The sequence below is a fragment of the Seriola aureovittata genome, chromosome 17 (genome assembly GCF_021018895.1).
Source record: "Seriola aureovittata isolate HTS-2021-v1 ecotype China chromosome 17, ASM2101889v1, whole genome shotgun sequence".
NCBI lineage: Eukaryota > Metazoa > Chordata > Actinopteri > Carangiformes > Carangidae > Seriola > Seriola aureovittata.
The window spans coordinates 22,643,087-22,671,079 of NC_079380.1; the positions used below are offsets into that span (position 1 = coordinate 22,643,087).

At 43.8% G+C, this 27,993-nt stretch overlaps 2 protein-coding genes across 2 annotated transcripts; both read right to left on the bottom strand.

Moving 5' to 3' along the window:
* Positions 1–112: 112 nt before the first annotated feature.
* LOC130185103 (casein kinase I) lies at positions 113–10,062 on the bottom strand. The gene is made up of 11 exons (XM_056401358.1): positions 9,830–10,062; positions 7,010–7,100; positions 6,764–6,874; positions 6,272–6,420; positions 5,354–5,582; positions 3,387–3,557; positions 3,022–3,170; positions 2,697–2,892; positions 2,412–2,551; positions 2,185–2,252; positions 113–2,081 (listed from the first exon to the last, which is right to left on the bottom strand). Exons 2-10 carry the CDS (start codon positions 7,083–7,085, stop codon positions 2,220–2,222), a joined length of 1,254 nt encoding a protein of 417 aa, XP_056257333.1. The 5' UTR covers positions 7,086–7,100; positions 9,830–10,062; the 3' UTR covers positions 113–2,081; positions 2,185–2,219.
* Positions 10,063–11,282: 1,220 nt separating this feature from the next.
* LOC130185092 (trinucleotide repeat-containing gene 6B protein-like) lies at positions 11,283–27,761 on the bottom strand. Its single transcript, XM_056401341.1, has 21 exons — positions 27,461–27,761; positions 25,919–26,006; positions 25,480–25,501; positions 24,811–25,254; positions 21,591–24,458; positions 21,226–21,372; positions 20,816–21,006; positions 20,575–20,637; positions 20,281–20,439; positions 19,971–20,108; positions 18,801–19,010; positions 18,534–18,641; positions 18,150–18,360; positions 17,802–17,954; positions 17,451–17,618; positions 17,027–17,173; positions 15,113–15,205; positions 14,630–14,845; positions 14,338–14,408; positions 13,394–13,533; positions 11,283–13,299 (listed from the first exon to the last, which is right to left on the bottom strand). Exons 2-21 carry the CDS (start codon positions 25,973–25,975, stop codon positions 12,726–12,728), a joined length of 6,180 nt encoding a protein of 2,059 aa, XP_056257316.1. The 5' UTR covers positions 25,976–26,006; positions 27,461–27,761; the 3' UTR covers positions 11,283–12,725.
* Between the last annotated feature and the right edge of the window lie 232 nt (positions 27,762–27,993).

Below are 27,993 nucleotides of genomic sequence, written 5' to 3' on the forward strand. Positions count from 1 at the left end.
TGTGTTTGAACCCCCCCCCGAAACAAACAAACAAAAAAACCCAAAAAAAATACAAAAAGAAAAGAAGTTTATAGTTTATGAACTCACACAGCAAAAAGCAAGAAGCAAAAAGTTGTGAGCAACGTTATTCATTTTTATTACTTCATAAAATATACACAAATACTGTTGTAAATAAAGTGTGTTAAAGAACTGTACAAGCTATCAGTACACAATACATAAAGTGAAATCCCCATTGCCACAGCCTCTTCTATACCATCCCCAACCCGACAGTTACAATGCCACTGGGTCATGGTGGCCTGTACAAAGGTAATTACACACAGTATACTGCTATTTACACATCCCTGCAATTGCATCAGCTGTTTTCTTCTGAATGACATCATCAAGGTTGCTGGAGGTTAAAATTGAAAGGTGACATCAAACTATTGGTGTATCATTTTTGCAGAAGGAATATTGAAAGCCCTATGTATTACATGGAGTAGGACAGACAACCTTTGAGGCGTAACAGAAGAACAAAGAGATGATAAATGATAAAGATAATTCTAATAAGTTATAGGACAATGAAATGAGAACAGAAATAAGAGAATAAAGAAAGGAAAGTTATTTCTGACAAATAAAAAATAGTTTTAACATAAATACTTAAGAGAACAATGATAAAAACAATCTGCATACAAACAAACAAAGACAACATGAATCTTGTATTCTGAGCAGGGATTCACCATTTCACTTTCTCTCACACACACACACACTCTCACATGCACGCGCACGCACGCACACACACACACACACACACACACACACACACACACAGAGACAGACACAAACACACACACACACAAAATGTCGGATGACCCAGCTGGCAAAGCAACAGTAGCCCATCCCACAATACTAATAGCTAAACTTCTGAACCCAGCCCCTATTTTAGTCATTAGTATGCATTTTTCTACTTTACATCTTAAAACAAATAACCACATTTTGGCTTTACATCAAAATAAAAAAAATATTTACAGTGAAGTAAACATTTAAAGAAAAAAAAAAAAAAAAATCATTGGATGCCCCACCCCCCAAATGTAATCCCTATCAGAGCCTCCCCACTCCCCAATAACCTCCAATAACAAAAGAATAAAAAAGGTAACATTAAGAAGTATCATAAAAATTGCAGCCACTATTTGTTAGCCAAAATGGGCAGCTATGGTCTCTGGTCAAATACACTGAGAATTTCCTGAGGAGCTTCCCTCAAGACTTGGGAGTGCGTCTTTGCAATATCTATGGTCATTCTTCACCTTACCCGCTCACATTAAAATCGAACAAAAACACAATTTAAAAACAGGCAAAATATAAGGGCGGTGGAGGTTTTGGTGGCTGAGTTTTGAGGGACAGTACATCATCACGACATAGATGGATGAAGGGCAAGCAGGGACCAATTGCTACTTCACCAGAGACATTACTCTACAACAGCTAAAACATCACTTACTTATCCTTTCAAAGTTATCTTTCTTTTTGTCCACTACCCTCTCCCCTATCTCTCCCCACTGACCTCTTCATCTTTTAGCTGTTACTTCTTTCAAAAACGCAAAAGAAAGAAAACCCATAACAATCTCCAATCTAAGACGTCCTCATGAAAGATAAAAAGAGACGACATTCACTGAAAAGTTGTTTTTGCTGTGTTAAAACTGAAAAAGATAAATCTTTACTAAGCCTATATCAATCACAAAGTTGACCTTTGAGGAGAAACATGCGTGTGTCCCCGATACCTTTTTGCTTCTTTGATGCCAAAAGTTCCTTCACATTTGTCAGACAGAAGGTATTGAGGGAATGCTTCAAGGAAGAGGGGAGCAGGTATGAGCAACCATGGAGTAACAATGGTGTAGCACTGTCCTTCATTTGCTTTATGTGATCCAGGGTTCAGCAAAGAGGGTTCATGAAAGAGTGCATGTTGGATGCTGTCATGTACTTCCCTGGATCCTTTAAAAATGTACTGTCCTTTTCCAAATATCCACGTGTCCATTGGCAATTATCTTGAAATAAGACCAGGTAGAAAATAAAAGGAAAACAAACCGGAGCGAAGAATATACCTTGCAGCCCTGCAACAACAAGTACATTGTTAGTTATCAGCAGAGAAAGCAACGTACTGGTGATGTATTTCTGCGGTCGGCACGTGAAGAAATGAGTGAAACTAGACCTCACCTGTCAGTTTCATGTGCATGCAGAGCCAAAGAAGTTTACTTTCCCATGTGCTCGAACGGCACGCTGACCTGCAAAACAAAACAGAATTAGACTCAAGAGGAAGAATGCTGAAAAAGAAAATGCTGTCGTAATATTAATTCAGTCCAAATCACCCACTCCTCTTGTCTTTGTGAGTCCAACTTTACAGCTACAGTTGAGTCACATCCAGCATAGGCGGGTTTTCTCACCTGTGATGTTGAAATTCTGGACTGGTCGTGACGGGCTGTGAGGTCAGAGGACGATACGTTTGCAGGAGCCCCACGGTGGAGCCTCATGCTCACCTTCCTCTCCCTCTCTGCACGAGAAATTGCACGTGGCGACGTGTTGCCTAAAATGATGCATAAAATTAAGAGCCGACCTCATCTGATGCAGATATTCAAGAAGAAAAAAATATCAGCTACCTGTCTTTTAATAACAGAATATTGTTATGAAATGACAGGTAGCAGGAGTTTGAGACTTCAGCAAGAACTCACCAGACTGCTGGATCCGTGAGGCAGGGTTAGAGATGGCCTGCTCTGGCCCGTTCCTGACTCTGTTGGGAGCTCCAGGGTTGGGACCTGGCGGGAGGCCTCGCGATGCAGACCCCCTGGGGGCTCCTCCGATCCGCTCATCCCTCTCATCTCCCGTTCTCCTCTCCCGATCCCCGTCCTCAGCTGTCCGACTGGCACCCTGATGGATGAGAACAGCCACATTAAAGCTTATCCATTAAATGATCTGTACTATATTGTAAGCTGTGAGATTTATGAGCACTGTGATGAAAAAGAAAAATATGTTAGAAACACTTTGTCATAAACTTACAAATTTGAGCATGTTCCAGTCAAAGACATAATCATAGGAGAAGCCCTGTCGGTGGAACAGATTCCTGAACAGCTGTCGTAGGTAGGAGTAGTCTGGCTTGTCATCGAAACGGAGCGAACGGCAAAAATTCAGGTATGTGGAGAACTCAGCTGCAGGAGAAACAGTAATGAGGACAAACTCAGATTACACATAAACACAACGTCACTGAATGGGTAGTAAACGCTGACTTTGTAATTAGATAACATGTGCATTGTTAGGGTTCAATTCCATACGGAGGAAACCCAATACAGCAGCTGCAGATAATGTCACAACCCAGGGAGTGTTGCAGCCCCGGTACACAGAGGCGACACAGAGACTTCACTTACAAGGATATCCTTTGCAAAGAACCTCGATGGGCGTGGACATTTTCTTCTCGCTGATTCGTTCGTACTTCTGTCTCTTGGTCGCAGCCTTGAGGCCCTGCCAGGGGAGGGAGCCCAGGTTGAAGTACATGAGCACATAGCCGAGAGACTCCAGGTCGTCACGCCTGGACTGCTCTGTGGACAGAAAGCACGGACAGTTCATGTGAGAGTGAGTGAAAAGGCTGAAGGATATCCACTTAGTTCCATAACAAAAGGACCATTGACCCAGACCTTGTTTACAGATAAAACCCCTGACTTCTTCAACCATGTGTCTCTAAGGAATTATAGCAAGTTACAGGGTTTAATGGTTTGTAATGGACACAATTAACAGATGAATAAAATACAGCTCATGTCATCAAAAAATGAAAAGGCCTATGGGTTCTACTCAGCAGACTTTTTGTGATACTGGGTTGTAGTGATCTTGTAAACTGGGAATATGCCACAATTTATTTTCCTCCACATGATTACAGATGGAAAACTAAAAGAAATGTAATTAGCTTAGCCATATATGTGGTTCAACTATTCTATTCAATATTACCAATTACAAATATCGATGTGTGAAAGGGTAAATGGTAGTGTATTGAGGTCATTTTTTTGCATGATGTGTGGTTTGCATTTCATCCAGACTGCTCATTTCCTGATGACATAAATAAATAATGTGGCACTTCTTACTGCGGAGCTTGTGTTGCCTGTTAATCAGACAACACTTGAAATGAAACTTGTTTGAGGTAAAATAACATCAGCTGTTTTTATAAAAACACTATTTTAAGTGTAACCAAGGTACGGACATCACAGCACTTACTGGTTGATTAAGTTTCACATTCAAATTGGTGCATTCATACTTTAACACTTAAAACACTGACTTCTAAAACTGCTAAACTATTACAACAGAGACAGTTGTATCCCTTCAGAGCTTGAGCTCATGTCCTGAACCATCCGTCACTCTCACCTTTGTCCCTCCAGTTAGTATCTAACCCAAAGTCAATATTATAAAACCCAAATACATCAGAGATAAATAACTTGCTGGGTCTGCAACTGTTCAGCTAGTACACTGTAAAGAGATAGGGGGATGTGTTTAAATGGTTAGCCATATAAAAATGCTCTGCAGCACGTCTTATAGAACATTACACTGAAATGACAACACCACCACCACCACCACCACAGGCCTGTTTTCTATCCCACTTGGCATTTCCTTTGTTTTCTCCGTCGCGAGCTCTGTTCCTTTGCATCCGCTAAACAATCTGATAAGGTGTGTATAAACAAAAAGACTGATAAAGAGAGGAGGAACGTCGAAGATCAAACAGAGTAGAGCTAGTTGAGCACCAGTAAGGACTACAGATTTTAAAAAAAAAAAAAACAAAAACAAAAAACAAATCCATATGTTCTTCCACGGAAGGGATAAGACTGATTAAAGTAAAGATTCTAGAGACAACTGATGACTAGCTGGCTGATGATATCATCATCAGCCAGCTCCGATGCATCACACATTGAACATGGCGTTTAGAGGCGGCTGTCAAAGTGGAGCGAGCGTGTCACCCTGATGGAGCAGAAGACACGCGACTTGAGCTGCCTGTCACTCATGGCACCAACAAACGCTTACAAATCTCATAACTTCTTTTCCATTTGACTGCAGGACTGTTGTATTTCTTTCTGCTTTAGTCTAGATTATCCACTTTCAGACACTTGGACCTCAGTGGCATGGCGGCTAGACACAGAATGTAAACAAACACGAATCACAACAAGTCTAATATGGGCTTTCTAGTACTAACAGAACTGCCTGAGAACATGTAACTGCAGTACTGTGTTGTGAGGAACCTTATCCAATCTAATCTAGCACCAGTTCTTGATACCCCACATGCACACACACACACACACACACACACCATCAAAAAACAGTAGGCAAATCAGTTTTCATCAGCGATCCACCTTACCAATTCCAAGATGTGTGTTGATGGAGGCGTAGCGTGCCGTGCCAGTCAGGTTCTTGTTCTCCCTGTAGGGGATGTGCTGGTGTGTGCGGGCATCACGGTACTTTTTGGCCAGGCCGAAGTCGATGATGTACACCAGGTTGCCCTTCTTGCCAAGCCCCATTAGGAAGTTGTCAGGCTTCACATCCCGATGGATGAAATTCTTGGAGTGGATGTACTCAATGCGACTGATCTGCAGAGCACAGGTGAGACAAAGAGTGATCAAACTGTCAGGTTTCTGCAACACAGAACATGGTGGGGGCATGAATACATGGCCACAAGTTCACATCGTCACATTGAACATGCTGTCAGGTCAGAGCTTTCCTTGTGTAGTTTTCTAAGTTCACCGAGCAGCAGTAGGAGCACTCAATGCATCAATACCTTGAACAAACTAAAGCAGAGAGGTCAAGGGAGGACAACAAGATATATGGAGACCGGACAAGAAGGTGATGACCCCAGGCTTTAAGTGGAGAGTCTAACACCCATATAGAGGACTGACACAGCAACTTGGCTGCAGTTAGAACAAAAGGTTTGATGAGTTGTGCTTGAGAGAGAGATCCATGAAATGAAATATCTAGGCCAGGACAGGCCAAGCAGAGGCCAGAACTCTGCAGCACAGTGGATGCAAGAGAGGAGCGGAGACCAAAACATTTATAATCTTTAAGCAAGCCTTAGGGGAATCATGTCCAATGTTGATGTACATGAGCGTGCACCAACAAATAAGTTATCCAGGTCATGCACATGACCCAGTAGGATTTAAATACTACATCTCTGTATTCTGCTCATAAACAGAGCAGTTTCGTATAGTGATATCTTAAGTGAGGGGACTGTGAAACTGCCCTAACTATAACCGCCCTAGCTTCATGCAGAGACAGGACATACCATCTGGTCTGCCAAAAGCAGGACGGTCTTCAGGCTGAACTTCCGGGAGCAAAAGTTGAAAAGGTCCTCCAGGCTGGGACCAAGCAGCTCCATTACCATCACGTTGTAGTCTCCCTCGGCACCACACCACTTTATCGATGGAATTCCAACTAGAATACAAGTTTGTTCAACCTGTTATTACTGGCACAGCCACAATTGATATTGTTTGGCATGTAGCAAATATTATGTGATACACAAATCATATTTTAAACCAAGTGAGTTTTACACAAGATAATTACATAGAAATCTCAACTCAATTAAGATGGAATTACATGTTAAAAAGTTGAGAAAATGACAGTCCTTCAGGCATTTGTCGAAAGAATTCATTGCACATATTTCCTGCAGGCTTAGTCTGGTATCTGCATCAAGAATATTATCTGTGACAAAAAAAATTTGATATGGAATGCGTTGAAAAATCTTGCAGAGCATGTCAAAGCTGTGTTCACTTCTTACCTCCTCCTTGCATCATCTTGTAGAACTTGCTTTCAATGTGCAGTTGTGGATGTTTGGTCTTCACACATTCAAGCTTGATGGCTACCTCCTCACCGGTGGCAATGTTGGCACCTGAGGACACACACAGACACAGACACATAAAAAATAAAAATACAACCACAGATGTAAGAGCCAGTGATGGATGAATAAAATGGAAAGTTGGGTAAGTCATGCAAAAACAGAAAAACTTTGTCTATTTCCACTTACCAAGGTAAATGTCTCCAAATGAACCACTCCCTATTTTTCGGCCAAGCCGGTACTTGTTCCCCACTCTCAGCTCCATGGTTGCAAGTCGTCACTGTCACAAACAGACAAGCACAGCTACGGTTAGAGGAAGGCAAAATGACACATGACACCAGGCTGGTTTGCCTGCGCTGCACCTCTTTACTCTCACAACCGACTCTGAAACATCATAGAGCAGTAAAACTCAACTGAATATAACAAGACTGTTTCCTGGACTTTCCCTCAGCGGTAGAATGAGATGAAAAGATATCCTCAAGAGCCAGTCAGCTGCTCACATGATGATCGTCAGTGGCAGACATGCTGAACTGACCACGTGTTTGTGTGAGAATGTAGCCTAAGCAGGGCTAGTTGATCAGCAAACAGCTGTCTGGCCTCCAGAAACACACGATTAGATGTGTAGGGTGGCTGGGAGGGGGAGGTGGTTGCATTGAGATCCAGCAAACACAGGGAAAGGAGGAGAAAGAAATACAGCAAAAATGAAGGCTACACAGACATGCTAGTTGCTGCTTGGAAGAGGAGTGGATCAGAATCGACGGCTGCATCAGGACTGCGACTTAGCACACACACATGCACATGCACACACACGAGGAAATGAAGTGTATCTTCTGAGCTGAACTGCACGTGACGCTGGAGCAGGATCATCATTTATTTAGCACTCGCCCCTACCACGCCACATTGTGCAGCCACTGCAAAAGCAAGACTAAGCTCTCCACTGTTCTGCGCTGGCACTGCCAAGGGAGGGAAGGCATGAGCAGCCGCGGAGCGCTGGCTTGACTTTATCTGTGTCAAGGCCCTCAGACAATTCTGTGCAATGAACTTCAGAAAGCAAAGTGCTGCAGAGAATGCATCAGCGCATTTATCAAAGAGATTTACTTCCTAACCAGCAATTTTGGGTACACCATGTAAACAAACGGTGCCCTTTATAGTAACAGTGGCTCCTTGTTCCAAATGTAGCACAGCTGTGTCTTCAAATAGCACTTCTAGTCAGGCTCTGATCTATCAAACAAGTTCACATCACGTGCCCTGTTGACAATTCACCAGGGAAATATATGAAATGAACCGTGTCAGCTTCCTGTGTTACACTTTGAATGACCTGAATCTACGTGTTCTATAGACATGAAAAACAGTCTCATGACGACATGACGACAACTCAGAGACATTTCAAAACAAAGCGTTCTCAGACAACCTCAGTTTTGCGGGCGCGCCAAATCAAGCGAGCAAGAACAGTCATCACATCTGCAGAACTAGTCCTCTGTATTCAAGCTGCTTACATCCAAAACAGCCTTTATCTCAACATACATTAGTTACTTTGCTCGACTGTAAACGGTGGAATAAATAAAAACTACAGCTGAAGACACCAGCTCTGTTCTGAAACAACAGTTATGTCTTTCATCTTGGATAATCTGATCTTGTTAAACAATTACAACTTGTCTCATTTTAAGTGAAAACATCAACTGACCCAAAATACTTTAAAAACACAGGCCCTGCAACTCTTTGTCAACTGTAGCTGATGAGAGGACGGCCTGCCATGGTAGATGTGACGGAGGCAGATGGATTTGGGTTAATAAAGGGTTAGGTTTGTCTCATGTGCTGCCATCAGGAACCTGATTTAGGGAGGGCCACACTGTGCTGTACGCGCCATTGATTAATTACTGCTTGTCTAAAGACTGTGCCCATATGGTTTTCAGTGGCCTAATGTGTTCTTTCTAAAAAAAGATTTACTAAAAAGGGAGGATTTTGTATTTGCAAATACGAGAATGACACTTGAAGAATGTATAAATTTGTGTAAAGAGTAGCAGGTGGTAACAGCCTGTCAGAGACTCCACTTGGGGGAAAAAAAAAAAAAAACAAAAAACAACATGTGCTATTATGGTAGTAGTCGCCTAAAAGACAGTGGATTGGTTAAAGCAATGCTACAGCACAGAACTGTAGGGTCGGTTCTGGAGTCAGGAAAGTCCCAAAGTGTGGTAATTCTGTACGTCTTTACATTACTCAGACGCACTTGTGCAGAAAAAGGTTCCTGTGTGGAAGTGACAAAATAAGTCCGAGAGAAAAACAAGTGTCAGAGACTCGAGGATTTCACAATCACATGAAAACCTGAGCTCTGCTACGCCTCAGGCACTCAGCTGTCACTCCACAGCCAACTCGTGTGTTACAGACTCGATGAACCCCCCCCCCCCCCCAAGCTTTATTATAACAATAACTCAACTAAACTATGATTTAATTATGCGTTTTGTTCGGGTAATATAATGGCAGATGTCCCGGTTGTCATTTTTATATCCTGGTTGCAATTCGGTGAGACGCGAGTCAATTAAGATTAACGTTACTTGATCATAATATCTGCTATAATATTAAATTTAAATGGCATCTGTTAACAGTTATAATGTTCAGAAAAAAATAACCCCCCTTTGTATAAATTACAGACGGTAGTAACGCTAGTAAGAATAAATAAATACCAAGCGCGAGCGTTAACGTTAGTAAAGTGTTAGCTGCTAAGAGTAAGCTAGTGGAGAAACGTTAACCGAACCGTGATACGTACTGCACCATAAATGTGTTTTAAAACATTTAAAAGAAGCTGTAAATATGTTGTTTATATCGCACTTCCACACATTTTGTATTATAGTTACAACCGCACCCATGTTACCGGACTAGCCTGTGTAGATAGCCGTCCTTACTACTCGCCCCCTCCCCCTCTCCCGTAAGCCGTGAATACGAGACTCTAATTCGGCCGAATCAGGACCCTTTTCCCCCTTGGTTTCTCCGGTTCCCCGACCCAACACTCACCCGATATTGGGTTCGTCCGATAGCTGCTTCGGCGGAGGTTCTGATCCGATGGTTGTCAGTCGGACAGGGGCCTGGGTAGAGGAGGATGGGAGCGGATTCTGACGGCTTTCATACCCCCAGCTCTTAGCTCTGTTGTCGGTTGCACTCCCTGTTGATAGTCCCTGAGAAGCTCCAGCAGCACGAGCGGCCGTTCTCCACTCGAGTCTGTCTCCCCCTCTCGTTACTTAACAACACGCCCGTTCACAACGTCGATGATGTCATTCCCTGGATGTCAGGGCACAGTCACTAAAGAGAAACGTCACACGCAACTGCTCCTTCCTCCATAAAATGATTGACCGGTGATTAATTTGTGTGTTTGATTTATAGATTTTTTTTAATTATTTAAATTTGTTATCATTATTACATCTACTTTTTGTATTTTATGTCATTTGATGGGTATTCTATTTGATTGATTATATTTTTCTCTGTACACACACACACACACATACATATATATAAATATATATATATGTATAATGTATGTGTATATGTATATGCATGTATGTATGTGTTTGTATACTTGCATATTTGATATTACCTGATGTCCAAAAAATGTGTATTTGTGCAATGTTCAATAAAAAGGAGGGAAAAAAAGCAAACTTAAAAAAAAAAATATATATATATATATATATATATTCACTAATTATCAAGTTTGTAATTGTTATTTTTGAGTTATAATTCTGTTTACAAAGTGAATCTGGGTGTGTTGCTTATGTTTATCATGCAGTACAGTAACAGACATATCAAGTTTTAATATCAGAAAATGTAACAACAACAATAAAAAATAATTATAATATTTTGTCCACTTGTGGTTAATATTTGTCAGTCGGTACATGCCAAGTGTCTCCCACATGATGTCCTGACAAGCATGAAATCTCACTTTTCCTGCAGTACACACCTGCATCGTCTGTGACTCAATTTGAGGCCCAAACTATCCAGGATTAATGGTCCTGTCACAAAGTGTTGTGAAATCCTTTAAATCGGGGCTTTTATCTCTGGACAAAAGAAGTGGTCTGTAATATTGTTTCTGTGGGGAACGGTACCCACTTCACACAGTGAGAACTCACAGTTGCACCAGAGAAGGAAAATAATTTCATACAGTAAGCAGTGGCTTACAGCAGGATGACGTGGGTGTTAAATAGGATTGGTTTGTGGATGGTAATGAGAGGGTGACAGATGGACATCCTGGCTTGTTTTGTTGTGGCCCAGTCTCTGAACAGTCATTCCACCTTAATGTAGTTTCTTTGACATACTCATCACTGTAACATCAGACATCAACAGAGGAACAGGCAACGACCAGTTTCAAACTATGACTGGATCAACATGGAAAAAAACTTCAAAGTGCTTTTAACCCAAATCCAGAAACCTGGGTTCACACACAAAATAAATTAGAAAAAATGAACACAAGGGCAAATTTAGAAGCCAATACTTTCATCTTTATTAATCTTGTTCTCATTTGTTTAAATAAATTTTTCCTTTGTAAAATCTCAAAACGAAAACACTGAACAGGAGTGTTAAAGCCTGTCTTAATTTAAAACGAATACACAACAACAGAACATTAAAAACGTACGGTAACTCTTACTCTGCATCTGTAAACAACCCGTCCCACCCCTCCCTCCCACTCCACACAGTTTGATAAGATTTGGCATGTCCATTTTCTCAACGCGTATGCCTTCAGCTCTTTGTGTCATTAAAATGTTCTTTTTTTTTTTTTTTTTATTATTGCAGGTCGGACAATAAAAAAGACAAGTCTGCTAAAAAAACAACTTCAAATGAGAAAAAAGCATTAGTGCCAATATTTCTTAACACACAGTCAGCAGTATATCGAATGCACTCAAAACATTTTGTATAGACCTTCTGTATAGTAAGCAGCCTTGCCCACATTATGACAGGCAGTAACATGCACACACACATTATCCTCACATTCACACACACGCACAACAACTGTGGTGGTTTAATCCACTTACTTGGTCTCAGTCTCACTCATACTCATGTCCATATAATGTGTATGACACTGCGCGCAGTATCGACACATGGAGAAATGCAACATAGCCTCAAACTGCCAGCAATTTAACATTTATCACTGCAACAGTAACAAACATGTTCAAGAGAGAATAACAGAGAAAGAGTGCGTGAGATACAACAGTAGGAGGTCAGCATTTTGAAAACAGAACAATGACATTTTTCAATATTTTCACTGTTCAAAAATTAAAACCATACATACAAACAAACAGAAAAACAAACTTAACATACACAGTAAGTTACAGTTCTGTTGTCAATCAGAGCTGTTTGCATGTGTTTGGATTCGGTCTCCATCTTTAAGGGGACGTGAATACAAACTGCACTTTAACCTCACATCATGTAGTAGTTTTAAGTTCTCTTATACGATGAAGGTAATGCTGTTTACAGTGCCCATCTGTCTGAAGGCTTGTCTGTATTTGGTGTGTGCATGTGTATGTAAATCTGCTGAAAAGTCCCCTATTTACTAAGCACATAGCAATCCAGTCAAGTCTTTCAGACCAACTGACTTTTCATTCTTTTTCAGGTTTCAAGTCTAAGCAGTTGAAATCTTCATCTGTGGAAAAAGGCTGTATACACATCTAACAGTCCCTGCATTTGTTTATATAATAGCTTAAGTCTGGCCACAAGAATGTGTGTAAGCATGTCTCACATTTCTGCTTTGTGTGTGTGCACATTAATATGCATACCATGTATATGTATGCACATGTGGTATATGTGTAGTACATTAATATGCATACCATGTAAATGTGTTTGTGTGTGTGCTATAGTAAGTACATATGTATCCCAGTGTATGTTGTATCAGTGTGTCCAAACCTACACGTACAAATGGAGGGGATCAGATGGAATCAGCTCCTCCTCCCAGCAGGTCGCCAGGTAACAAAGCGGCAGGGCTGTCCATTTGGTGCCTTTCCTCCATTTGCGGTGCCCCCCACAGGCTGCTGCTGGGGTATCCAGCAGTCATGCCCCCCCAGAGCCCAGACCTCCCAGCCTCTACTCCCCCGACACCTCCTCCCTCCCCAGACCCATTGGTGCTCCACTGGGAAAATATCCCCAGCCCAGGTCCTTGGGCTGAAGAGGTTTCTGAAGAACTGCCTGTACCATCGAGACTTTGCCAACCAGAGCCGGAGGACCGCACACTACTGAGAACCGCTGCTCCACTTTCCCCTCCTCCACCACCATTTCCATTTCCACCTGAAGTTGTGCCCGCTGCCGCCCGCTCACTCCCTGGGGAGCTACCTCCACTGCTGGCCACAACGGGGCCTGTTCCAGATGAGCCCTGCGTCCCACCGGCCGCGGCCCCTCCTGAGCTGGCTCCCTCTGCCCCTCCGGCCTGGGAATGTGCAAAATAGCGAGCGACTTCTTCCTCACTCACGAACTCCGCCAGGATTGTGGTGTTGCCCAGAACACACCTGAGAGGAAGAGACAAGTCAAGGCTCTATAGATCAACAGCAACGTGTGCAATGTTAAGTATATGTGTATTAGTGAGGTTACAGGTTAACCTACATGTGCAGTGCACCCTGGGCCTTGGCTGCTTCCTGCCGGCTGCTGTAGCGAATCAGAGCACTGCCCTGGGTCAGGCCGAGGTGGAAGGTCAGCAGGGGGCCATGCTGCATGCAGATAGTCCTCAGTGTGGAGCCATCGATCTACAGGGAAAGCATGATAAAGGTTAAGTGTAAAAGATTTAGTGTGTGTGTGTGTGTGATGTGACAAAGCTAGAGTAATTGTCCGCAATCTTGAGTCATCAATTATGGGGACAGAGAAAGGTCAGGGAATCTAGGAGGTTTCACAACGATAGTTATGTGTATGAAGAATCCTGAATTAATAAATAATGTGGTGAGACTGAACACTGTGGCTTTATTGGTCTGTAATCCTGTTACAGTAAGACAGTCTTATGAGCCTGTTTACAACAGCGCTGATAAGACCGAATTGATAACGGTAAAAAACAAAACCTTTATGCCTAAAACAAAAATTTGTCCAGACTTATAATTAAACATTTTCTTTTCATTCCTTTTCGCAGGGCGGTGTCATGCCAGTGTCACTTGTACAGACCCTAATTGATTAAATGGCTCATCCAACTTCACAATCCAATTACAGATGGGTCACGCATCATTCTGTCTAATTTGCATAAGACAGACTGAAGGGGAATACAGATGAATGAGCACAGAGGTTTAATGCTTTTCAACTTCAAACCCTGACCAGTTTGTCTGGGAAGCAGTTTTACTTTACCGCCATGACAAATTCTGCTGTGATGAAGGGTTTTAAGAACATTGTAATTCTACGCTGCTCGTACAGTTTACTTATGTCACATCTTTACCTCACCCTTCTGCGTCATTTCAGTTTACAAACAGCAGGTTTACTAGCGGTGACAGTGATAACAATCTGAGTTCACTGTTGCTACAAAATCCCTGAAAATTGTCCCTTTAGTATCTTTAGTCTCACTCCTTTACCTGAGGGGTCAGGTTGCTCAGCAGCAGCCAGCAGCTGCCTCTGGAGGCCACACCATCGCTCCAAGCTGAGCCTTCAAAAGACAAACAGAAAAGAAGACAAGAATGAAACAAATGGAGGGATGTTGATGACAAACAGAGGTTACACTGATGTTTTACCTTATTTACATAAAGACAACTTTAATACTTGGTTTCATGATACCGAAAAGATTTCTCTACACAGTATGTGCAGCAGTTAAGTGATAAGTTGACAAATGGTTATGAAATAATCTAATCTTTTCTCGTAAAACAGTACCTGGCCCAAATCTCGACTCTTGATTCATCCCACCTCCTCCCCAGCTCCGGGCCAACCGTGGGCCTCCACTGCCCCATGGGGAGGGCGAGGCCTGCTTCTGATTAGTTAAGCCAGGAGGGGGGCGTGGCAGCTGCGAGCTGTTGCGATTGGTCTTCCATAACTTGTTTTGTCCGATGGGCTCTGGGGGCCAGCTGGGCTTGTACTCCGAGTACTTTCCTGAGGAGGATATGGAGAGGGTGGGAGAAAGAGGGGGAAAATGAGTTTTGACAAACAAAACTGGGAGTGGAGAGGACACAGAACAGCTAACTCCTGAGGCATCTGTGCAGAAAAGACAACTTGTACAGCAGTTAAACTCATCACAAACACAATAACAGTAACAGAAATAAAATCAAACAACAACTGAGCTAATGAGATGAAGGAGATTCAGGTCAAAATGCAAAAGAAAATCAATAGTATATCATAATCGAACAAATTAAAACATACCTGTGCTGTGTGCATTGCTGAGGGGGCTGTCTGAGGCACTGTAGGGCCAGGCACCAGGTGAAGGCAGCGAGGTGTTGAGGGAGGGGTTTGGCCCTACAAGAACATTACAAGGTAAACCAAGGTACAGCTGGACTGCAGACAGTGTGTGAGGAACACTGTTTGTCAAACCTTTGATCAGTAACTTCCTGTCAATAAATGGTGCTGGAGCATGTTTTCAAGTATTTGGTCACAATAAAGATAAATTAATAATAATAATAATAATAAATATATATATATATATATATATATATATATATATATATATATATATATATATATATAAAAAACATGGCCCCACTTTCTTCTTCTACATGCCTGACTTTGTGCATGTGTGTTTTCACAATGGAGAGTCAGTGAGTGGAAGATACTTATTCTTCCAGAAATAAGGCAACAATATACAAACAAGAATAGGTATAAACCTAGTGTGCGGCTGGACTATGGATGTGTGTGCGCAGGGTGCGATTCATCAAAAAAAAAAAAAAAAAAATCATATCAATCATAAATCTAGGTCAGAATTTCTTCCCCCGTCTGACCATGTACCTTGTCCTTTGCTCATGTGGTCACGTGGGGAATGTGATCGTACACAGCAAACGGGTTAAATGCTAATGCAATCTCAAAAAGCAATAGCACAACGTGCCGATAATGTGAAAATAAACAGGCTATTGTCACATGAGTGCGAGCACTGACATAGAGTCCGTTTCTGATTTTATTGTTGTTTGCCCTAGAGATTGTTCCATTGTCGGACTAGATCCCAATGAGCCGCCACCATTGATGGGCCAGTTGAAAAATCAGAAACATCAGCAACTGAAAATTAGACAATACCCTCACTGCAGCATGTCAGCACAGCAATAAAAGCCCCGTTAAGAAACAAAGGGTTTCTGTCCACTGAAACACTAGAGGGCATTTAGTTTGAAACATTTACAGGAAGTGTTGCGTTTGTATTAACGCATAATGTAGTAACTTTAACAGGAGAGGATCAAAACAAAGCATCATACTAAACTACTGGTCTGATGAATTCTACATATCAAACAGAGGGAATTAGAAATAAAGGCCTGCCTCTAATACAAGCCTGCTGTAAATAAAGGCCTGTTACCTTCTGCAGGTGAAGTACAGGCCCTGCTCACAGTTAGAGAAAATACTGTGGTTTAAAACTGTTGTCGCTGTAAATGCTCCATGATGACACAACACAATGCCCAAACCAAATCATTTTGAAAGAGCAATGGCCAATGGAAGAAGTCCAAACACTTGGTCGACCAATCGTGTAAACTTCATCACTCACTCAGTCACGGATGTGGCGCCGGCCCAGCCAAAAATAACTTTAGAATCGTTAAGCAAGTTAAGCCTTATGGCATTTTAATTGAGTTGGATCAGCTGATGTTCATTAAACAGGGTGGTGATAAGAAGCTAAACTGGAAATCTAATTATCAGTTTGGCATTCCAAGGTTCCTGGGAAAAGTCTGACTGAAATCTTTGGTGTTAATAATTCAGGGAACAGGATTGAGTATCATTATTCCCCATTTAAAACGTCCACGCTTTTACAGTGGTAACGGTTAGTGGTGAACAGATTTATTGTTTAGCCTTAATCCTCAATATAATGTGCTCTGTTAACAACTGCACCTTCAGCTGTATAATAGATTAGACAGGAATATTAAAAAAAAAAAAAAAAACCCAAAAAAACGCTCTCAATCAGTCGTTCAGCTTCATTCTGTTGCTGCCATTACAAAACTAACCCCCCTGTAATCTATTGCTTTTATCTGGGACAGAGTTGGAACTTCTGTCGATACAACGCTAATTTTTTTTGAGATTTATTTACTCTTTAAGTGCTAAAATCAGCAGCTAAGCTCATCGAAATATTGGGCACATTTAGTCAAATACCTATGTTGTCTCGCAGTAACTGGTGGTCAGAGTCATTGAGGCTCGGGGGTCCTGGGGAGCCGAGAACACTACCGGGGGTCATGTAGGGGTCAGACTCGGGGTCCCCACTACTCTGGATTCCCTTCCAGGGCACACCGGGCTGGAACTCTGTCATCGGACAACAGAAAACATATTGAGTGATTGAAATGAAATGCTATCATGCTACTGCTACTTTTCAAATCAAACACCACAAGAACATGTGGCTGTGTGTTTATTGCTGTAATTGTATTTGTTTATTTGAGGAACATTTGATCAAGTCCCCTCTTATCTTTAACCCATAAAATGTTCATAAAATTAGGAGCAAATTAATGTAATGAGTTTGCTTTTCATTGTCTATTTCTTCCCTGTGTTATCAAGTTGCAGAGAAAGACGTATATATATTTACCTGGAGGCCAGCTTGATGTGGCAGGTTTGTTGCCCATTTTACTGCCAGGGGTTCGGTGCCAGCTGTCTGCAGGGCCCTGTGGGGGAATCCCTAAACCATCACCGCCCAGCATTTCATACTGGGAGTAAGGGGATCCTCCTCTCACCTTTATAGCACTGGGTAAAGGGCCTTCAGAATGGCACACGAGAGAGAAATGAGGTCACACAGATTGAAATGAATACGTCTCTTCGACCGACATTGTGAATGAAGGTGATTACCGGCACAGTTAACACCAGACAGCAGCCTGGGAGGTGAGCTCTCCCAAAGTGCGAAATTCGCAAACATCCGGTTATGAACCATCTGTTTACCCACCATTCTTGTGAAGGGTTGTGTCAGGGGGAGAGGGAGCTGGGGAGTGTCCCTCCATCATCCATTTGAAGCGGGACTGCTGTCCTCCCGTGTCTTTCATTCCTCCCATCATGGGACCGAGCTCGAGTCCTGACAGGTTACCACCGGGGGCAAGCCCTGAGAGGAGGTCAGTGTTTACACTAATTAGACAGCTACAGGATACTGAGAGGTGGGTGTAGCTGTATGAAATTATCCTAGGGCACACTTTAAGTAAATAAAAGTAAACAAAACCATATACCAGTTTTATTTAAAGTTACCTAAACAGCCGACTGCATCGTTCTAACCCACAAACATTTTGCTCATTAGACTCACCAGAGTACATCCCTTGTGTTTTGGCATGAAGGTCTGATAAGGGACCCCCCATTCCAGGATGTGGAAGAGGGTCTACCATGGGCTGTTTGGATAGGCTTCCTCCCAGGTGAGAGGGGGACAGTTTGGAGCTCCCTCCTCCTGCTGCAGCTCCTCCAACTCCACCTTGCTGATGCTGTCTCTGCTGCTGCAGAATAGCCATAATCCTTGCAAGCTAACGGCGTGATTCAAGAAAATAAATCCCTATTAGAATAACTGCAAAGTACAGCAAGTGTTCCCAAATTGTCTTGATAAATAAACTCTTTATTTACCAATGTTTAGAATAATATATGTTCTCGTCTACATGATCGAGGGGTACGTCTGTGTGTAGAATATTATCATGCTCACCTGCTGCGGGTCTGGCTGCTGCCTGAGAGGCTGAGGCTGAGGGAACTTCCTCTGGTTCTGCAAGAGCTGCTGCTGCTGTTGCTGCTGTTGTATCAGGAGCTGACAGGCCTGTGTGGTGGTGGGGAGAAAGGGTCAGATATGGAGGTGACCACAGCACGTACAGATACTGTGAGTACTGCTAGTAGGGGTGGGATTACTATAATTCACCATGTGATTTAAGATATTCACACAAAGGTAGTCTGCAATGAAATATTTATTTCAACGTACCAGATGAAACTGCTGCATGTGGGGGTAAATGTTGCTAAGCATTGCTAGCTGCTGTGGGGAAATCTGAGGAGGGAACACTCCTCCTCCGACACCACCGACCCCTCCGACCCCTCCGACACTTCCTACGCTGCCGACACCTCCCACTCCTCCAACCACTCCACCCACGCTGCCGCCAGGAGAGGGCATCTGCTTCAGCATAGGACCCGGCACCTGCACGTCACAGGAATTGATTTATATGTGGCTGTTGATACAGACACTCGGATGGAGTAATATGAGAAACATTCATTCAAAATTTATGAATGACTAAATATATTTAAATTCATTATTTAACCATTTCAAAACAGTTCTTGCACAGTAAGAAGTCTTGGTTCTGGCATTTTACTTGTGTTTTCTTTTTTGATATAAATGATTTTAGAGTTTTGTGACTATTAAACTTTTTTGTGTTTTTAGGTTAGATTGTGCAATATGAAACTGATCTGTAAAAAAAAGTTATTTTCTAATGTCCTTAAAGGGCCTTTTTATGATGTGAACATACTTTCTATAATATTAACGTTTCCTATTATGTTTACTTACGAAGAGCTTAGCATCAGGTTTGTTTTTTATATTTGAAGAGCTTATTGACTCTAACTTGTATGCACACCGGAGAGTGTTGCTGGCAGCTCTTTCCCCAGGGAAAGCCTTCAGTGAATATATGAATGGTGCCGTTTGTCTAAATGACAAACTGGGAACTGAAATGTTGTTAATAAAGTGAGCACAAATGAAAGACTGTGTGGGCGTGACTTTGTCCTCTAAGAACTTTCTTTCTGAGGGTTTTTTCTAAATGAAAACAGGATTGAATCTTGGATTTATTAGAAATGTTTATGTCCACAGACTAAGCCAGAACACTTTCCAATTTTGAGCAGCTGCATCTCATAAAGCCAAGAGACTTCAAGATGCAACAAGTGTGGGGCTCATTACTGTGTCAGGCCAGATGAATTAGACAGCTAAGGTGTCATTTCCTGTTTGGCGTGACCAGGAATAAACAGTTATGGCACAGTACACAGGAAGCAAAAAAGGGTAAAGTAGATTATTTTGTAATAAAATCTTATAACTAACGAAAACTTTTGTTTTTGTGAAGTCAACATCCATCTCTCCTAGATACAACATTCGTCCTGACAGCAGACAACAGACCTGAGCAGACAGGAACTGATGAGGCACTTGAGCACGTAACCCCTGGGAGGGGTTCATCGGATGCATGCCAGGTTGGTGCATCCCTCGAGGCGGAGGCATCCCTCCGCCACTTCCAACAAACACTCCGTGGCCACCCATCTGAAGTTCAACGGAAACCATACAACAGTCCTCCAGTTAGCACAACTCACACCTGACATAGAATTTCACACCCATGCAGCAGATATTGTTGATATAAATATCAAAATGAATACAAAATGAAAATGTCTATAAACTGACTTAACACAAGTTAGGACAAAAAAACAACTCTTACCTTTTCACCATACGGCCCCATGTCGACAGGACCCATGTCTTTGGAACTAGGCATACGGTAACCTCCTCCACCTCTTCCTCCCCTTCGCATCTCTCCATTATAGTCAGTTATACCTCTCTTATCGACTTCCATCTTTTTGTCATCATTTGGGTCATCCCCCTAGGAAAGAACAAAGTCATTTAGTGGCCTTGCACTCATTCATAGGATAGAAACAATATAATCCATCCACATAATGATTTGATCAATATGGGTCATTGTAAGTGCTGATTCTTTTTTAGTGAATTGACATCTTACCAGAAGACCCATGTTTGAAAACTGCCGTGACACTGGGTTCATCCAACTGTCCCCGCCTCCACTCTTTAGGAAAGAAATTCAAACATTATTGTCAGTCAAATAAAAAAGAAAATAAAAAAGAACAAATGACTGTATTGGGGAAAGTTACAAAACAAAATCAGAGCTTCTTTGCCTTAATACAATGAACCAAAGAAAGGCCATATAAAATTGTTTGTGTGTTCGAGAATGTCCTGTTCGCTACCTTGATGTTGCCTCTCTTTCCTCCATGAGTCTGACCCCAACCTCCTGAGTTGAAGGAGGAGCTGCTTCCCTGGGAGCCAGTGCTGTTCCAGACCCCTCCACCGCCGTCATCTTCCTCATCCCAGCTGGGGTGACGGGAGGCTGCCACGGAGCCTTCTCCTTTCCCACCCCAGCTTTCCATTGACTTAGTGCCTGCAGCAAAAACAAAGCAGATGGTTACGATAACGTTGGCGGCCATTTCTAAAGATTCCATCTGTTTGAAAGTTGTGTTTTGAAAAATGCTGACTCCCTTTCAAACTGAGAGATGTGTAATGTCGCTTTGTTTGAGACTCGGCATCATGTCTTGAAATGTTATGGATAAGGGAGAACTGAGAATTCAGATATTGTAATATATAGAATTACTCTTCTTACTAGGTTTGCCAGGGTTGGGTGAAGGGTTACCCCAGCCGGAAGCTTTGCTGGGTTCATCTGGATCCCCCCAACCTGTTGCTGCATCTGACGTCTGGCCCCACGCAGCTGTACCATTATCCACAGATTGTGCACCTCCTCCCCACATACCTGGACATGGGAGATTGATGAAATTGAATACTACCTTTTAGATGTGCCAAAGAAAAAATGTCAAGTTAATTGTGTGATACTATACTCAATGAGGCTGACATAAGCAAATATCTTGGTGCTCTGCAGCCTGTTTCTGTGAGATGGAATCAAGGGCATAAAAAAAATAATGGTAACTTGCCAAGTGCAAACTTATTTGTAATGGCACAACTTCTGCTTACCCACTGTAGCATTGCCAGGGTTTGTGTCCCTGCTATGCTGCATCGCCTGCTGCCTTCTAGGTGGTTGCTGCTGCATGGATGGTGGTGGTGGGGGCGGTTGACTGTGGCTTTGGCTGGGCGTAGCACTGTTCTTGTCCCACAAGTTCACATTCTTACTGTTGTAGCGGGTTGGGTCTCCCCAGGCTGAAGTGCCATCGTCGATTTCCATTTTGCGACTGATGGACTGAGGGGAGGGTTCTTCCCAGCCACTGGGCTCCAGGGTTTCCCCCCCACCTCCAGAGATTTGGGGGATCGGGCCAGAAGTCCAGCCCGAACTTTGGTTCTGATTCTTGGATGGTGGACCTCCACCTCCACCTCCACCTCCAACAGTGGACCGGCTGTTCCACCCTCCTTGCATGGGACCTCCTGGTGGCTGCTGGCCCTGTGATTGGTGCTGCTGTTGATTTGGGGCTTTCATTGGTGCCACTTGGCTGTTTGGTATCTGTGCTGATGCTGTGTGGGGTTTGGCACTCCCCCAGTCCTGGTGGGATTTGCCTCCACCCACATCTCCCCCTCCCCATCCTCCTCGTTGAGATCCCCCTTCATCCAAATTGCCCCAGGAAGATCCCTCATCAGAGTTGTTTCCACCTCTGTTTCGTCCATCGCTTCCCCACCCACTTCCAGGTGTAGAGTCTCTCTTTCCCCAATCTCCTCCCCACCCACCTGCCTCCCCTCTTCCAGTCCCCTTCCACCCCCCAGTCCCTTTATCCTCTGGACCATCTGCCCAACCACTACCCTGTTCTCCAATGTCTCTCCTGTTCCCTCCTCCTCCTCTGTGTTCCCTCCATTGTTGTTCTTCAGTCCCCCATCCTTTGCCCTGGTTTTCAGGTGGGTGCTCACCCCAGCCTCCAGCTGCCTTTCCTGGGTTGCCCTCCCTATCTTCTTCTGGCATCCCTGGCTTCCTTATAGTGCTACCAGGCATGTGAGGACCACAAGTGGTCTGTGTTGCACCACCATCCCAGCCTTCCTTCACTGTAGCAGGGCCAGAGTTTAGACTGGTCGTGTGACTGCCAGAAGATGGATCATTAGTTACTGAACTTGTGTTAGACGGGTACCCAGGACCACGACTAGTGGTAGTGTTCATGGTTGCTGATGAGAATGCAGAGGAAGATGAAGTGCTTCTTTCATTTCTGTTTCCTACTCCTTTTGTGGTGTCCAGGTCCCAGGCCACATTCTGTCGAATCTGGGTCTGCCCCCAGCCCATGTTAGACAGAACCCTGGGGTCCAGGTCAGATCGATTGAGCATGCTAAGTAAGGCCACTTCAGCATTGGAGGTCTGGAGGGAGCGTTGGCGCACAGCTGAGGCTCGGTCCTGCTTCTGACTGCTACCGCTCCCTTCTCCACCACTTCCAGCTGTGGAGCCTCCTCCACTAGAAGATGATGGTCCTCCACCTCCAGTGCCTCCACCCTGCACTCCTCCTCCTCCACCCCACTCCCCAACCACCCCATCCCCACTTTCCATCCCTTTCTGATTGTCCCAAGCTTTTGTCATAGTTTCCAACTTTGGTGAGGCAGAGTCCTGCAAAACACTGCCCCCAATACCCCCGCTGCCTCCACTGCTGCTGCTGTTGCTGCTACTCCCATCTCCTCCTCTTCCACTTCCTATTGCTAAGTTACTCGAACTTACACCTCCCGCTGTGCCACCCCACTCTGCATCTGAACTGCCTCCTTCCCACGCTCCCTGAGATACCACTGGGGTATTTGAGCCACCATCATTTCCCCTGCCCCACCCTGCCTTTTCACCCTGGCTACCAAAGCCCCACACATTCCCTTCCTGCCCCTGAGCTCCAGTCCCTCCTCCACCCCACCCATCTGCCTTTGATGCACCTGCACTGATGTCAGAGGACACTGGAGGCATGGATCTCCAAGAAGAAGAGGCAGCTAATGAGGAAGAGCCAGAAAGGTTACCATTCCCTTCTTCTTCAACACTAGCCACCCCACAGTCCCTCTCATCCCCACCTTCTTGATTTGGTCCTGCTCCCCGTGCTCCCCCACCTGAACCCAGCTCCGCCCCTGGGTTTCCTAAGTGCTGCTGCGGTTCTCCACTCCTGGCCCCCACAGCTGTCTCAGTATGCTGCTGATGAAGACCGGTTTGATTCACAGATGAAAGAGAGTGAGTGGTGATGAGGGTGGTGCTGGCAGAGAACGAGGAAGCTGAAGTAATGGATGAGTGTTGTGGAAGGCCGTCGCTAGCCGAAGTTGACGTCCCACCCTGCACCAGGGCAGGCCAGGCAGAGGGGTTCACGTTGGGGTTGAAATTGGCACCAGGGACATTGCTGCTGCCACCCACAGGGCTCTCCTGAGGCCCAGGAAGAAGATGGGAGACTTTGGAATTGTAAAATGCTGCTGATCCTAGCCCTGCCTCCACCTGAGAGGAGGTGGAAGAGCCCCACACACCACCACTTGACTGAACACATTCATTAAGCGAGGAAGAGGAGGGAAGAGGAGAAGAACGAGGTGGGGAAGGATTGTCCATGTTCCCTGCTCCTCCTCCTACTGCTCCTCCCTTCTGCTGGATGTTTCTCTCACTCCATGAGGCACTACTGTTGTTGTTGTTACTGGGGCAGTCTTGCTCCTGCACCCCTCCTCCAGCCCCGTCAGAACTCAATTTGGCCCCGCCTAGGATGCTTGGCCAATCCTCCAGGTCAGTCCCATCCACAATCACCTTCCCGCAGCCCTGAGAAGAGGACTGGCTGCCAGAGCCTGCCCCCCATGTGGAATTTGCATAAGTTGAAGTAGTAGTAGTAGAAGAAGACGACAGAGCAGCGACACATAATGAGGATGACGAGGAGTTGGGGGGTGAAGGGGACGATGAACCCAGGTTGGAATCTATATGGACAAAATTGAGACCATTGATTTTGACAATTCAAGCATCGACAATACTGAATAATAATTTCTGGAACGTACCAATCGGTGGTCCCAGTGCTACAGATTACAAGTCCTTCCATTGAATGCATATCATTATTGTTGTGTACAAGTTTACAACTATAATTTCAGTGACTTTTATATTATAATGTCAACTGATGGATTGTGTGCTGTTGTAAAATTCCATCCATGGCTGCTGGATAAACTCAACTGTTGCTACTTTAAGACAGAAGATTACCACTGTTAGTAGCATGTGGTACTCAGTGGACTACATAGTAAATGTGATAATCTATTTTGCTCTGAGACATTGACCCACCTGCTCCTCCAGCTGTGCTTGCATTGGGGTTATCTGCTCCCTGTGAGGAAACAGGTGGGGTGGCTACCCAGCCACTGCCTCCTCCTGTGCCCCCTTCCCCTCCTCCTCCTCCTCCTCCTCCCCCCAGCAGCATGGAGGACAGCGGTGGCTGGCCCCTCTTCAGTAACACTTTATGGTCCTGCTGGCAGCGAAATCTCGGTGGAACCTCTCTGGACATGTATCGCTGCTGCTGGGAGCTCTGGCTTCCAGAGGGAGAGGAGGAGGGCTGTCCGTTGGCCACAGCAGTCCGCTGCTTTGCATTGTTCCCACCACCAGGAGGAACTTGTGCAGAAACCCCAGCTGCACCAGGACTGGGGGATGAGGGGGCAACAGGGCCAGGGCTGGGGGACACTGAGCCTGGGGTGGCGAGTGGCTGGGAGCAGGAGGGCTTGGCTGATTCTGGCACTGAAACACACAAATAACAAAGGGTGTGAATCACTGGTACACCCAAACTTTGTAGTGTGAGCAAACATGTACATAACCCTATGCAACAACTAATTCCCTTGGTCGTCACAATACATTGAAATTCTTATAAGAACTGGGTAATGCTGATTAAAACATATATAACAACAAAACACAGAATTCATATATGTAGAGGGTGATGATAAACACAAAAGAAACAAAACATACCTTTGATTTTCTGTTCTGGCACCTAAAATATAAAGAATAATTGAGTCAGACATACAGCAGAGGAGAAGTTCCTGCTGGCAAATTGATAAAGCAACAAGAAAATTTTGTTTTCAGATCCCTACATGAATCTATGTAGACATACAAGAGTAAGTGAGAAATACACTAGCAAAGAACTGTTACAGAAAACATAAAAACTATTACATTTGATACTCATTCTTACAATCTTCAAACATGGTAAAATCATTGCCAAAGCCCTAAGCTTTAAAACTTAAAGTTACCAAAGTAAAAATTGCAAAAGGCAAATTAAATTAAAGATGTATCAGCTCTAATTCAACAAAAACAATCCTGGCCAAGTAAGTGGTAATGATATGGAAGCAGCAATCTCACAGTGATTATCTGCTAAATGTACAGGCTGTGAATGTTTGGTGACACTGTTTACCTTCTGAGAGGTTTCCCTTTTCTTTTTATCTTCTTTCTTCTTTTTCTTGTCTTCCATGAACTACTGTTCCCTTTCCTGATTCTCCTGTCTATGAGGATAAATGTACACATTCAATTATTTATGTTACACCTCAAGCCACACTGAAAGTAATTTAATGCTCACTAAAAAAGACATTTTTCACACACACACACACACACACACTTACAATTTGACTCAAATTTATATTGTGTATGTGATCAGATCACTGCCAAGTGTACTCCTACACAGTCGATGTTGTAAGGACTGTAACGTTAACCAGGGGCAGACAGCTTGACAACAGCCCATGGTAGTCTAGCTTCTCACTGCATAATTCATTAACCAGCAAACGATTGCAATTCCAACCAACAAACAACACGGGCAACAGCCAAACAGACCGGTGACTCCAAACTCTACATTTCTGGAAAAGTCAGGGTCTCTTGTATTACAGTAGAGACTGTAAAGTCAGCATGATCCAGATGATACTGGCTTTAATGTGAGTACATGACGAGATCTGTCCGGTGTTATCAAGGACAAGACCTAACACCTGCCCCAAAAAAGTAAACATATGTATTTGAAATATGCAAATACAAAGCTCATACCCAAGCCACGTGAGGCCGTCTTAGTAGAAAGCAAAACATAATACAGGCTGCTGAGAAAAACCGGATAGCTTTATATGTGGAAAAGTAAAGGGATCTCAGATAACAGAGCTGTAAATACGACTGGGCCCAGTGTTTCTGTTAGCTAAGCTGCACATAATTAGCACCATGTCATACAGCGCTAATGTAAGCTAACTGAACAACTAATGGCTTTAACCCTTCGCTGTTAAAAAAATACACCAGCTGACATAACCTTTCACAATTAGTTTATGTAATGTGTGAGAAACCATTTAAGGTGGATGTTTTCAGCAGCATTAGGAGCAAACGACCGGGATTTCATATAACTAACAGGCCAAGAAAGGAATAGCTGTGCAGCTACTAGTGTCCACCAGAAGAGCTTTACTCGGGTAAGCAAATGGCTAATGCTAGTCGACTTTAAAGCAGCGGCTGAGCGCTGTGCCGTGACCCGAAGAGCTGGGGTCTCGCGGGGATATGCTGTCCCACAGCAAGGTGCCTCTGTCGCTCCGCGCGACGGCTCTAACCTGTACGCAGTTGACTGCGGACAACAGGCACGTCATATTGGCTAAAGATATGCCCCCTTGTTTTCAAACACAAGGCCTTTCATTTACACGATTAGCTGTTCCGTTTCGTAACTTTAACGTGGGCACGAAACATTACTGACAAGTCAGTGAACAGACTGTTAGCAAACTGGTTCATCAGCACCAACGGTCGACAGGGCCAAATTAAACGACGAACTTCGGTGACGTTTTTCTTCGGCATTGCAACGCATAACAAGCGAAGCTCTTCTAAAACTGTGAAACCCTAAATGTTGTTGGCTGTGTAGCGGTGGAAACGATTTACGTCATTATTTATCACACAAATTATAAAAGCTACCAAAACGTATAACGTTTAAATGTTCAAAACTCACCTCGGGAATCACATAGGACATAAAGTGCTTCTGTGCAAAAATTCTTGCAGACCTACCGCTAGCAGGCTAGCAAGGTAGCTAGCCTAGCGAGCGAGTTCTTCGAGGCTTCCAAGGCTAAATTGAATAAGAAATGACATCACCGAAAGGCGAAATGTTAATCGTAGAAAAAAATGAAGAAAGGCGACTATCCTTTTAGCGCGACTGTAGTTCTCAAGCTGTAAACAAAACACGCATAACCCCTTGATGACTGTCAGACGCTGTATGATCGGTTAGTTTACTATCGGCCATTTTGCTTCTGTGTGGAGGTTTAGCCAGCGTATGATATCACCGGGCTGGTTGTTGATCAGAGAGGGGAGGAGGAGCGGAGCGCGTACCGAAACTGTCCGCCAGAGGGAGCCCTATCACCGGAAACATGACGTCATACACGCGGGGTATGAATAAGTAAACAAATGGGTCAAAACAAGTGGTTCAACAATGATATTGTGTTGGTGAGTCAACTTTTCAATAAGGAGGGTAATTTCTTTATCATTTTA